Below are 12529 nucleotides of genomic sequence, written 5' to 3' on the forward strand. Positions count from 1 at the left end.
GTAAAAAACTGCATTTATCTGTAAAACCAGGATCTAAAATTGTACTTATGTAAAGTCTCGTACAGTGTGGGCACTTTTACATACAATTTGCGCACAAAAACTCATTTTTTCTGTCGTCCTGTTTCCACATTGCTGAATATTTGTCTAAATTCGATGCAGACGTTCTCACTTTAGTCATTCTGGCTGCTAGAATTTGTCCGTTTTGTTTGGTAGGTTTATATTTCTGGTGCTTCTGTGTCTAATGCAAGTCTTATTAAATAAACATCTTTTCATCGCATCTGCAAACACACATTACAAGTAAATGTGATTCCAAACCACAAGACTTTCAGTGTTTCCTGAACATCCTCTGACAAGCTGACAGATCTTGACCTTTACTTGCCTCCATATTTCTTTTGCAGATTACTCAGTGCTGAAAGCTTTGACACCTTCTGTCCTCATTTCTCTGCACATTACTCAACACTCATTATGATGCATGACTGTTGGAGTGGAGCCGCGAATTAAAAAGAAAAAAAAACCCTCAGCAGTCTGGTTTTGGATGCTTTTTCCTGCGCTGAACTGTGGAAGTCTCTGCAGAAGTGAGGCTGACACAGACCTGCAGTGAGCATTATGTAAACTGGAGAGGCTCAGCGTTCACTCCGTCTGAGTGCAGTCAGCGCTGTTATGCACAGAGGTGGTTCAGTCGAGAGATTTATTTCTGTGTAATGCAGCACTTATGGGAAATTGGTCCGACGTTACAGTTTTCGCTGCACTTTGAAATTCATCTGACGGCAGAAGCTTCCACCTGCTTTGGTAGCAAATGTGAAAAAGTTAATAAAATACATTATTAAAGAGCAAAATCCTGAAAATGAGAGGAAATGTGGTCACTTGTAACTTAGTGAAGGTGGAAAATAATATTATTACACGACGTTTAATGTTCTTTTGATGGCATTTTTGTCCTTAATGTGTTTTTTGTTGTTGTTGTTTTTTAATGTGACACTGCACAAAAATAATATTAATGCATCTGAATCCATGCTGTTGCTTATTATGGACACATCCCGGTCTATGATAATCCAAAAAAGAATGCTCCCTTTATCACTAACTATATGGAAAATAATAATAATAATTGTTATATATTATAACGTTATTTGTTGCATTATTTTATTGCATTTTTCTCTTTAAAGTAGTATTTTTTTTTTTTTTTTACTTGACACTGTACAAATATTAATAATGCATCAGGATCAGTGTTGTTGCTGATCACTGACATATCCTGGACTTTAATAAAATAAACAAATAAATAAAAGTGACAACAAACTGGTGTTTAAAGGGTTAAAATCCTGAAAAAAAACTCCCTAACTACTTTGTAATAATGATCATGACTGATGTTGGGTAAAACACCTACATGGGAGAAAGTCTAAAATTAAAATCAAAATTAATATTTGATGGCATTTTTGTCCTGAAGGTCTTCGGTGTGGCTCTTTTTTTTCCACGAATGAGACTGCATCCAAATCAATGCTGTGATTGATAATCTGGTAAAATGTTTATCGCTGATTATGTGGAAAATACATATATTTAGTTGTTTTTTTACAAAAATAAAAAATAAAATAATAAAATAAACAACAAAACATGACGTAAACAAACTGGCATTTAAAGGAGAAAAATCTTGAAAACTAATATTTTGTAGGCATGATCAGGACAGATGGTGGTTAAAATAACTTAGTGGAAGTGGAAAATAATATTATTAGTTTAAATTCTTAAGTTCTATTTATATTAAATCTGATACTGAAAAAACAATGTGTCACCATTCATTGGTGATAAAAAAAAAAAAAAATTTCCACTGATTGTATGGAAAATATGTTATTTTTTGTGGAGTTTTGTTTAAAATAATATAAAAGAAGAAGAGTGGAATCATGTGAACCAGATAGAAATAAAAATCCAAAAATCCAGAAAATTCCTGAATATTTAGTAGTTCTGATTGGGACTGATGTTGGTAGAAAATATAACTCAATTATTTTTATATTACATTTTTGTGGCTTTTTTTCCCCCCATAAATGAGTTTTGGTTTTTTTTGTTGTTTTTTCCAACCCTCCCATTACCTTCAAATTGACTGACATCTTTTATCCTTGGGTTCAACTTGACCTCAACAATTTAAACCTCCAGAAAATATCATAATTAGAATTGTTCCCCAAGTTTATGTGTAAATAGCCCTTTAAATAAAACTGAAATAAATGATGTCATTGACTTCTTTACAGATGTTAAACACTGAATCGGGTCAAATTGACCCCAAAGATAACAGGAGGGTTAATGTGACACAGATCAATGATTTCTTGCAGTTTAGTTATTTTGAATAACTTTTTTTTTTTTTTTACTTTTTTTTACTGGTTGTTTATTATTTGATTGTGGCTAACGCAGGAACATTAGCATCCAAACTGCTGCCGTAGGAAATAGTGAGGATCCAGAAATAGCCCTGTGTGTACCCACTGACCAGATAAAACCTGCTGGTGGTCGGTGTTTACTTCTGACTGCAGACTATTTCCACTAATCCTGGAGGAGGAGGGGGTGGAGGGTGGAGGCGGCGGTCTGAGGAACACATGTGTTCCCGGCGTTTTCTGCACACGTGTGTTTGTGTATGAAAACGTACAGCAGCAGGCGTCAGAACGTGAGCCGAGGAGGAACTGGCTGCTGCAGATCCAGTTTCCCTGCAGGGACGCCAGTCACATGGAGACGCGACGGCGGCCGTTAAATGTCAGCCGGACGCCGAGCAGGACATTTAAGCCTGTTGGAGGAAACTCTGTGTGTCGGTTAAACGTTCAGCAGAGAGCTTTTAAATAAATCTAGTTACAGACCGATGCTCTGTGGAGCTGCATGTGTGGCTCAGTTAGAGTTCTGAGACCAGTTTCACAAACATTGAGCTCAGTGTCTTAATGTCATCCCTAATTTAAAAAAAACAAACTGAAAAACTTGGCCACTCCATTCTTAAACTAACTTATGTGATAACTGGTTTGTCATTTTTTGGTACGAAAAGTCTTAATTGACCCAAAGTTCAGAGCAAATCTGTCCGACTTAACGACACATCTGTAGCCACTACTCGAAGTAAATCTTTTTATTTTTTGGCCTTTGTGCCTTTATTTGATAGAGCAGTGAGAGAGAGACAGGAAAGTGGGGCAGAAGATGGGGGAGGACGTGTGGGAAAGAGCCATGAGCGGGATTCAAACCCATGACCTCCACATTGGGACTGTAGCCCTGTACATGGGACACCAGCTCCACCAGGTGAGCTATAGCGGCGCCCCACTAAGTAAATCTTTAATTAGCATCTTTCTACCGATATTTCTTTTTTGACCAGTTATTTGGATGAGAAAAATGTTTTTTCTAGTAGCGCTTTCTGTCTGTATAAAGTTATAGATATGTGCAATATCTGGATTTCCACGTATGACAACATCTGTACAGTAAGTCTGATTCTCAGTCAACCAGGTCAGGGGGATTCTCGTGGGTTAATCACAGCAACTGGACTTGCTTGAGTTCCTTGAAGACATTTGAAAATGAAACCACTTTCACACCTAGATACAAAAGACCCTAACGAACCCCATTGTGTCAGGGGGAGCACTAACGACTCGCATAACAAGAGGGAGGAGCAACAACCCCCCAATTGAAACCAAAACTCAGGTGTTAATGGCTCCTTAAGGATGTAAGTATCTGGAACTCCCAACTAGTCAGTCAGAACTGATGAAGCCTCTTGGATGAAACATCGTCAAGGAACTCAAGCAAGTCCAGTTGCTACGATTAATCTACCAGAATCTGGACAATAACAGTACGTCTGTATATATTTTCTGTTTATTTCTACGTTCTGATGTTTCTCTGCATTTTTGCTGCTGTAACACTGGAAATTTCCCCATTTTTTGATCAATAAAAAGCTTCTCTTCTCTGCTAAACAAAAACCCTGCAAAACATTTCAAGATCCTGTCTAGTGAAGTGAAGTTGTTGTTGTTTTGTTTAATCTTGTCATCATGTCCACATTGTGCTTTTTGGTAAATGTATACATACAGTCGTCCTCACATTTATTCACACCCTTCCATTAAAGAAAAGGCAAAATTAAAAGTAGACACTCAAATAACTAGAAACTGAAAAAAGCAATAATAAATAAAAATTTGCAAAATTATAATTTAGTGAAATAAGACATTGATTTTGAATTGTGGTTGAAAAGAACCTTTTTTTTTTAATTCAACTGTCCCAGACAAATGAGAGCACTTTGTTGATGAGCAGTGAAATCAGAATACCTGTCAACAGGTGCAGAAGTCTGACTGAGAGTTACAGAAAACACCTGACTGCAGTGATTAAAGGTTTGTTCAACTAAATATTAGTTTACGGGTCCCAACATGCTTGTTTGCTTGATTTTTTTATATATTTCTGTTGAACCACAATTCAAAAGCAACATCATGACGTTCATTACATTTTTATTTATTATTACTTTTGTCAGTTTCAACTTATTTCAGCTGTTCTTTTTCCTTCTTTAATGGGAGGCTATGAATACATTTGATGACGACTGTACATATATATGTGCTTGAAGACACATCATGAGGTTAACAAGCAGCCAACATCATGGTTAAAACGCATATCTACAAGTCTCCAAAGCATGGATTCAGATTTCTAGGAATTAATTTGCAACAAAGATACGGAAACAATCCAATTTAAATTGGATTTTTTTTTAATTGAAAAAGTCTCTAATTGTGCAGTTTCGATACAGAGAGGAGCTTCTAGGAGTTGAATCAATGAGCAGAGAGGAGCTTTAAATAGAAAGATGTCAGCAACCGAAAACACTCGAGGAAATGAAGTCAACAGGAAGCATTTCAATCGACTGAACTTAAAGAAAAATGTGCATCAAACACCAACAACTTGTCTGCTGTCTGTTCTGTATGTTTCTCAGGATAGTTGAATGCAGACACAAATGATTCGGACCGGAAGTTTGGCATCAGACCATGAAGGGCCATGAACTCCTTATTGTATATTTGTGAACATAATTTATTTACGTCGTACAATTGATTCTGTTTTATTGGAAGATTACGCGCACTGCAGTATATAAATAAAGAGGTTTGTACAAACTTGCATAACTAAAGGGTAAAAAAAAAAACAACACAAACTCACACAGATTAAGCAGCCAGACCAAAATAAAAGAAACAAAATAAATCAACAAAAATGGAAAATTATTAATAACCTACGAGCTCACTAAGTCACCGCAGCACACAACCGATTAGCCTCGTACGACAGCCGCTCACCGGCCGTCCACCTTTCTACTCCCACCAACACTCGCTCCCGTGAATTCACCAACTCACGTTAAAAAACAGAAGAAAACATTCAATAGTGAAGTAAAAGATGAAAACATTAGTGGAGCTAAACCCTTCCTACAACAACAACAACAACGACAACAACACACCAGCATACGCGCCGCTTTTCTGGAAAACAAAGCAAACAGAATCCGAGAAACAGCCGGCTGACACGTATCCTCGCGTGACTTCGGTGGACGGTTTTAAAGACCACAAAAACAAAAAAAACGAGTCCACGTGCGGTCCATCCAGAACAGAGACGGTCACAGCATCAGTCCAATGTCAACGGCAGAGAAGAGAGTCACTATTCTGTGTGTCTGGCGCTGCGAACACGGCAGCAGGGAGGGAATAGAAACCAGCAAAAACCAGAAGAAAAGAAAAAAAGGCTCGCGATAAAGTCTTTTTCCTTAAAGTCTAGCGACAAGTCTGAGCTGTGTGACTCCGGTGGCACAGAGAAGCATTCAGATTGATAAAACCTCACCAGTCAGGAGGGTTAGACTCGGACCTCGGGGGGCGTCGAGGCCAAAGACAAAAAACAAAAAAAAGCAAGATATCCATTTTGCTACTCAAGCCAGCAGAGAGCAAGCACGGCTGAGATTTCACCGTCAGCCGACAGCAGGAACAGTTCAAACGGGCTCCGAGTGTCCGAGCCCTTCTCCAAACAAGAGCTCAAGCGATTTCAGGAGGATCACTAAAACAGACCGGGCGGCCATTCTAGAGCTTTTTTTTTTCTCTCTTTTTTTCTTCCGAGGGCGTTTTGTCTCCCTCGGTCACCTCCCATCACCTTCATCCTCTCATACAGTATTTCTTTGTTCAATACAACCCTGCAAAAAAGTGTTAAACTCACACACAAACAAGAATGAAAGCTGAAAAGATGTGAACTTTCATGCACTGTGGGGGGGAAAAGTCCTGAATGTGTAACAAAGAAGAAAAAAAAAACTAAACAAAACAGGTCCTTCAAGGAGAAGGTTGGGCTCGAGTCCACTTTTGAAAGCCTCCCGATATTCAAAGTCAAAAGCCAGAGTTCTCTTCATATTCTCTGGATCTTGTCAGCGACCACCACGGGGTTCTCTTTGCGAATCTTGGCGGCGGCTTCGGCTTTGTAGTCGTACGGGCAGTTGTGCTTGTCGGAGTAACGGTGGATTCCGCAGAACAGATTCCCACAGCGGCAGTCGAAACCTGAAAGGCAGCGGACAGGAAATCAAATCAGAAGCGAGCGTTGGCGACGACAGCTCGTCCCCCAGAGGCAGCCGACACGACGGGGACGAGTTCTGTCTGGTTTACAGGATGTGACAGAAAATAAACCCCAGTTCTCTGTTACTTTATAAAGAAATACAGACGAATACGTCGATTAGAAATGTTACTGTGGCTCCAGCATAACCTTAACTTTCAGGAAATCTGAAATCGAGACCAACATTGACCCTAAACTTCATCTTTGTTGCACAAGTAGTGACATAACCGCCATTTTTCTCATTAAATCAGCCATCGCAGTACTTAGGACGTTTATTCCCTGCTCTCCTGTGGGCATGGGAGATATACTTTGCTGTGAAATTGCTCCAGTTTGTCCAGATTTAATCTCCACGTAGCTGCTACTCAGAGCAATTAGACCCCAGAGTGGAGTCCAACCGCAGTAAACACTCCAGCCTGAAAACCTGAGAATTAACTCCTCACTAAAACAGAAGCTCAAACTTTACTCCCACGACGTTAGACGGGCGATTGGTGCCGTCTCTTACCTGTAAGGCCAACCTTTTTGCGACACATAAAGCAGCGGTTCTTCTTGGGTTTCGGGGGTTCTGGGTCTTTGGACTCTTCACTGCCAGCAGTGGAGGGATGAAGGGTTGAGACAGTGGGCTGAGTCACCACTGGAGACAGAGAGAGAGCATTTAATTCACTGAAGCGTCCATCTTACTCACCGAACTGAGGTACTGCACATCAGTAGTTGAAAAAACAAAACCTTTCTGTTTATATTTATCATGCAAAATCAACATTTATTGCAATACAGCACATTTTTCTAACCTTTAAACTACAAATAACAGCGATACACGGTGTTAAAATAACAATAGAAGTGACCAAGAATTGAATATCTGTCACATAAAAGGTCGTTCTACACAATGACGGTGCCATAAAGCCGTTCTGCACACTGATATATAACTTTAATTTAACACAACCGCAGATATTAAAGTAAAACACACCTCTGTAGAAACTCTCCTCATCTCACAGTGAAATGAAAGAAAAAGGATTGAATTCTAATAAACTAGCAGCTCCGTGTATATCAATAAATAACAGTGTCCGTGATATATAAGGTGCCCACCTGGCTCTGTGAGCTCTACTTTGCTCCCCGACGCTTCTTTCTCCTCAGAGGACAGACTCATCTCGGTCATCTGCTGCGTTACAGATATGGCAGTTGAAATTCCACTGCGAAGGACAAAAACAGGAAAGCCATCACATTTTTATCACATACTTTATCTGCCGGAGATACGAGACACCACAAAGGATGTATAATGTCAGCTCTAACTGTGTGTTTAGAGATGTGTTTATAAGGAGGTGCCACCTAAATGACCTACTTATGACTGAACTGTTTGTCGTGCCAACTTCACAAATGAGGATGGATTGTTTGCCAATGTTTGTTTTTTGTAAATGTCACAGAAAGAAAAGCAGCAAAGCACTCCTGACTTAAACCTAAATGTCAAACATACTGTGCGTTCAATTCAGAACGGCGGATCCTGCTCACCTGAGAGCTTCGGTGACGGCGGCGGCCTCGGCAGAGGCTGCGGCGGCCTCGGCTGCCACCTCTGCAGCGGCGACCGCGGCGGCCGCAGCATTATTCAGCGTGGCCTCTAACCTCTGGATGGCAGAAGCCTCAGCTGTGGGGCTGCTGCCGCTGCCTGAAGGGGAAGTGAAAGAAAAACAAAAAATTCACAACACGTCACCAGTCAGACGCCGGAGACAAAGGCTGGGCAGCTGGAAAGACACAAAGAGAGAAACTAAACTGTGACAGGCACAGCAGGCCTTACCCACAGCACTCAAAGGGCCCACTCCTCCATTGTTCTGTCTCGATAGGTGCTCCTTGTGGCACACAGAGCACATGCCATTAGTCCTAGGGTTGCCATAGAAACCACAGCCGGTGGCACAGAGCATAGGAACCGGGCTCTGATTGGTCTCCTGGGCCATAGCTTTGTCTGCAACCTGGTGAGCTGACCTGGAGACGCAAACAAAGACACGCACACACACACACTGTTAGCACAGCCAACAAACAGGGAAACAAACTGACCCGGAGACAGAAGAAATACAACTCTGGAAGTATTTACTGTCACCGCCTCTGAGCAGGGAATTGTGAGGAAGACACTTGTTTAGAAACTATCCAGACAGCGTGAGGATGATCAATAACCCCGGCCGAGAGCAGGAGCAGTCAGTCTACCGATTTGGCAACCATTGTGATAATCAATAAATTGTCGTTTCTCGAACAAAACACTCACACACTTGCTTGAACTGGAGTTTTTTTTGGCCAAATCACACTCAACTGTGGTTTAATTTCACACACTCGTACCACACTGTGTCACACGCTAGCAACTGTTAGCTCATAATCGCTATCAGCCATTAACACATGCTCACATCTGACTCTGGCTTGTTTAGCTGCTGCGCTACTGACTGTAATAAACACAACATTATAGTCTCATTTGCACAGCAGGCCATCACTGATCCCCACTGACAAAATCCATTCTCTTCACTCACTTATTCTTTTTAGTAGCTGAAGGGTGGAAAAAAAAAACAAGCTGTATCAGTCACTATTAGGCCTGAGCGATAAAACGACAACAACGTGCACCGCTGGGAGATTCCTAATCAGTACAATAGGAACACGGTTCAGTAGTTTTTACTTGTATTAGATGCAAACCGCCACAGAAACTCAGCTGCAGGAGCAAATGTCAAGCATGCTTCCGCCCTGACTCATAAACATTTCATCATATTCGTTGATAATTAAGCTCCTTCACCCTCCGTCGCTCTCCCTGTGGCAGGTCCTCGGAGGCATCTTAATTGTATCACCACATCTGCCCCCACAGGCCTCCCTCGGTGCAAGCTGTGGCATGCGGGTGTCCTTGCAAGACAGGTTTACAGTCTGAAAACACCCACGTGTCCTCCAGCATCTCCACCTAAATGACACACTCCCAGCGGCTTGTTCTGAGGGATGACGGGTTTGATGTCAGGGTGCGTATAGAGGCCAGTGTGGGGTCCCTGCCAGGTGATATCTGTTGACTAGGAACCTGAACGTCACCGAGATGTGGTGGCTTCACCCTGGTTGCCTTCAATGCGCATCAGGGTTCCTCTTGCTTTTCTTATTTAATGAGCATCAAGGTGAGATCATTCCTTTATCCTTATTTATGTCCCTGTGTGTAAATACATGTGAGTGGGTTTCATTGTCATGTAAATTTAAAACCACACCCGTGTATCTTGATAACAATGGAAAAGCGGTTAAATTCAAAGTGAGGTGGCAAAACTCAGAGTAGATCTTTTCACCTGGTCTTTTTTATAAACAGGTCATTATCAATATCTATCAGTATCGACTAAAATGAAACACTTTGCCCTGATGAATTTTTTCAGCGTCACCATCCGGCCATGGCCACTTCTATTTTGGCTTCAGTTCAACAATCTATCTTAACAATTAGATTGAAGTAATTCAAGCTATTAAAACTATTCAGTTTGGTTTTAGTACTAAGTGAAATGTGTTAATAGCACAAACTACTGACAACTGAGCACAAACTTAGCATCAAATGTTTGTTGTAAATATGGAATTACCGAGGAAGTTCATTCGTGATTCTTTATGTGACTTAGTAATCCCCACTGTCTGGCAAAGTTGTTGTTGTTTTTTAAGCTTTTCTGGAGCTTTAAAGTCACGTCTCACAGTTTTCATAAGCAACTGAGATAGCTCAGGTATCACTACATGACCTGTGTGGCATGTCAGTCACAGGATAGTAATTCAAAGGTGAGGTCGCAACCTACTCTGGTATTTAGCATCAAATAAAAACAGCCTGGTGTTTCAAAAACATGCAATATTTGAGACCTTTAACAAGAGGATTTTGTTAAAATAAACAACACTTTAAGGAAGTAACACAAAAAAATTACTTTAAAACTTAGTTACTGGATCAGCAAAAGTATCAGAACAATCCCTGTGGTAGTATTACTCATGATGAGTATGAATCTTGACTACAAAACCATCTGTATCATCACAAATAGGCCTCTGAAAGAATAAAATGTACGTAAAAAGAACAAAAAGTTTCCCAAAACCTGATATAAAAACTGCTTACTCCATGACAGCTCACAGCCCCTTCCACTCAGGCCACAGCAAGTCATGTAAACACGAAGTTGCATCAGCCTCGCATCTTTAAAGGAAGTAGTGAGGTTATTGCTTAAGGGGGCAGAAGCTGTTTATAGCCTTTGTCAGATCATGGGGGAACCAAAAAGGGAAATATTCACACCACCGAGTTCAGGTTCCACTGAATCACATCAGAGTCTTCCTCCTCTCCCCAAAACTGTCAATACAACAGCACTGCAATCTGCAGCTTCACGTGTGCGAGCCTGCAGACTGCAGTGCTGCATGCAGCTCCAGGCTCACATGGACCTGTGGATGACTGCTTTCCACTGTCACAGGAGCGCAATGTGACACTGATCTCAAAGGCACACACACGCTCACGAGTTACCTCAATACAGTAAGGCTGTGAACACATCTATTTATAGACAACCTCAGGAGTCTTGCAGTCAGGGCTGGTATCCTGCCAAGATGTGTATCCTCGTCAGAGTAAGTTTCTCCTTGTGAGGGAACATTAACAAGGCAGCCAAAGGTTGCTGGAATAAACAGGGACTGACTGAATAGATCCTGACATGGGAACACTATTCACCACAACACCTGTAGATTGAGTCAAGAGTCGAGCACGTTTAACTCAGAAACAAAAGCCAGTTTCAGTCCCTGACCCACAACAGTTCATTAGCATTACTACAGAGCAACCTGGCTAACACCCCCCTCAGGTTTTATGACATAAATTACAAGAGCTACTTCTATATTCTCTGTTGAGTCAAGCAAGAACCAATATCCTCTATCTAAGCTACAGTCCTCGGTTGCTTCCTGACAAACATCGGGCCACAGCAGTGTTACTTGTACAAATCCACTGAGTCATGCTAGCAAGCTAATGTCTGCTGCTAGCGTTTTGACGCTCAAAAACTCAATCACAAGTTAGCACGGGCGTTATAAGACGTTAGCAGTGTTGTCAAAGTTCCCAATGTGAGTTAAAATACACATAATTAAAGCTCAGCTGCTGTGGTTTGGTCCAACTGCTCGTGAGGTCGTTAGCCACAGCTAGCTGGTGCTCTTTAATGTTAGCATGCTAGAGGCTAGTTAAAACACAACTGTTAGCACTGTTGTTTGCTTTGTCCCTTCTTTGTTTTAGTTCCGAAGCCCGGTGGAGATACGCACAATGACATTAACTGATAAATAAGTGTCTTTAGAAGTATTAAAATGAGAAACAAGTGGGTGAATAAAAACGGTGAAGCAGACAAAACAAATAATCGCAAAAAAACCCTCTGAGTTAGCCAACAAGAGACGGTAAACTTGGGCACATCTATAGATGCTGAAGGAGCTACGAGCAGATTAACATTAGCCAAGTTAAATATAGACTTCCTTGATTTCCACACGCTAAATATATGAACATTAACGCTAGAAGCCGTTGGTGGACGTAATTCTGTGAGGAAAGTTGAATTATTTACTGAACAATCACGTAGTTGGAGAAGAAAAGTTTTCCTCGACACGTGTTAAGTCAACCAAGGGGAGCATTTCTTAAATCCTCGATAGCTAATCAAGCGAATTTTACACGAACATGGAGGCTATTAGCTTCACAAAAAGTCCATTTAAACTTGTTTATAGCAGTTTTTAACCCGCTTACTTCCCAAACAACCACGTCAGCTAGCTGGCTAACCAGTTCAACTCACCTTCTTTGTCAAAGAAACGTCGTTTGTTTTTGTTTTTTTCTTCTGGGAAGTGTTGTAAATTGACTGAATGAGCGGGTTTATCTGGGAGCTAACTAACTAGGGCCGTCTAGGTGAGTCGTCGCTGGTGCCTTTCCTCCTCGGTCCTCTCTCTCCTAGAAATGTGTGGGCTCCTCTCCGCCTCGGGCTGCTGCTGCTGCTGCTGCTAGCTCTCCGGCTGACGTCCTCTGTCGCTGATTTGTGGTGCCATCTGTTTTGTTTTA

At 41.2% G+C, this 12529-nt stretch overlaps 1 protein-coding gene across 1 annotated transcript; it reads right to left on the bottom strand.

Moving 5' to 3' along the window:
- Positions 1–4971: 4971 nt before the first annotated feature.
- On the bottom strand, positions 4972–12529 carry LOC103362637 (AN1-type zinc finger protein 5-like). Its single transcript, XM_008289041.1, has 6 exons — positions 12270–12529; positions 8309–8493; positions 8026–8179; positions 7606–7709; positions 7028–7156; positions 4972–6473 (listed from the first exon to the last, which is right to left on the bottom strand). Exons 2-6 carry the CDS (start codon positions 8463–8465, stop codon positions 6325–6327), a joined length of 693 nt encoding a protein of 230 aa, XP_008287263.1. The 5' UTR covers positions 8466–8493; positions 12270–12529; the 3' UTR covers positions 4972–6324.

Source organism: Stegastes partitus, unplaced genomic scaffold (assembly GCF_000690725.1).
Source record: "Stegastes partitus isolate 25-593 unplaced genomic scaffold, Stegastes_partitus-1.0.2 Scaffold590, whole genome shotgun sequence".
NCBI lineage: Eukaryota > Metazoa > Chordata > Actinopteri > Pomacentridae > Stegastes > Stegastes partitus.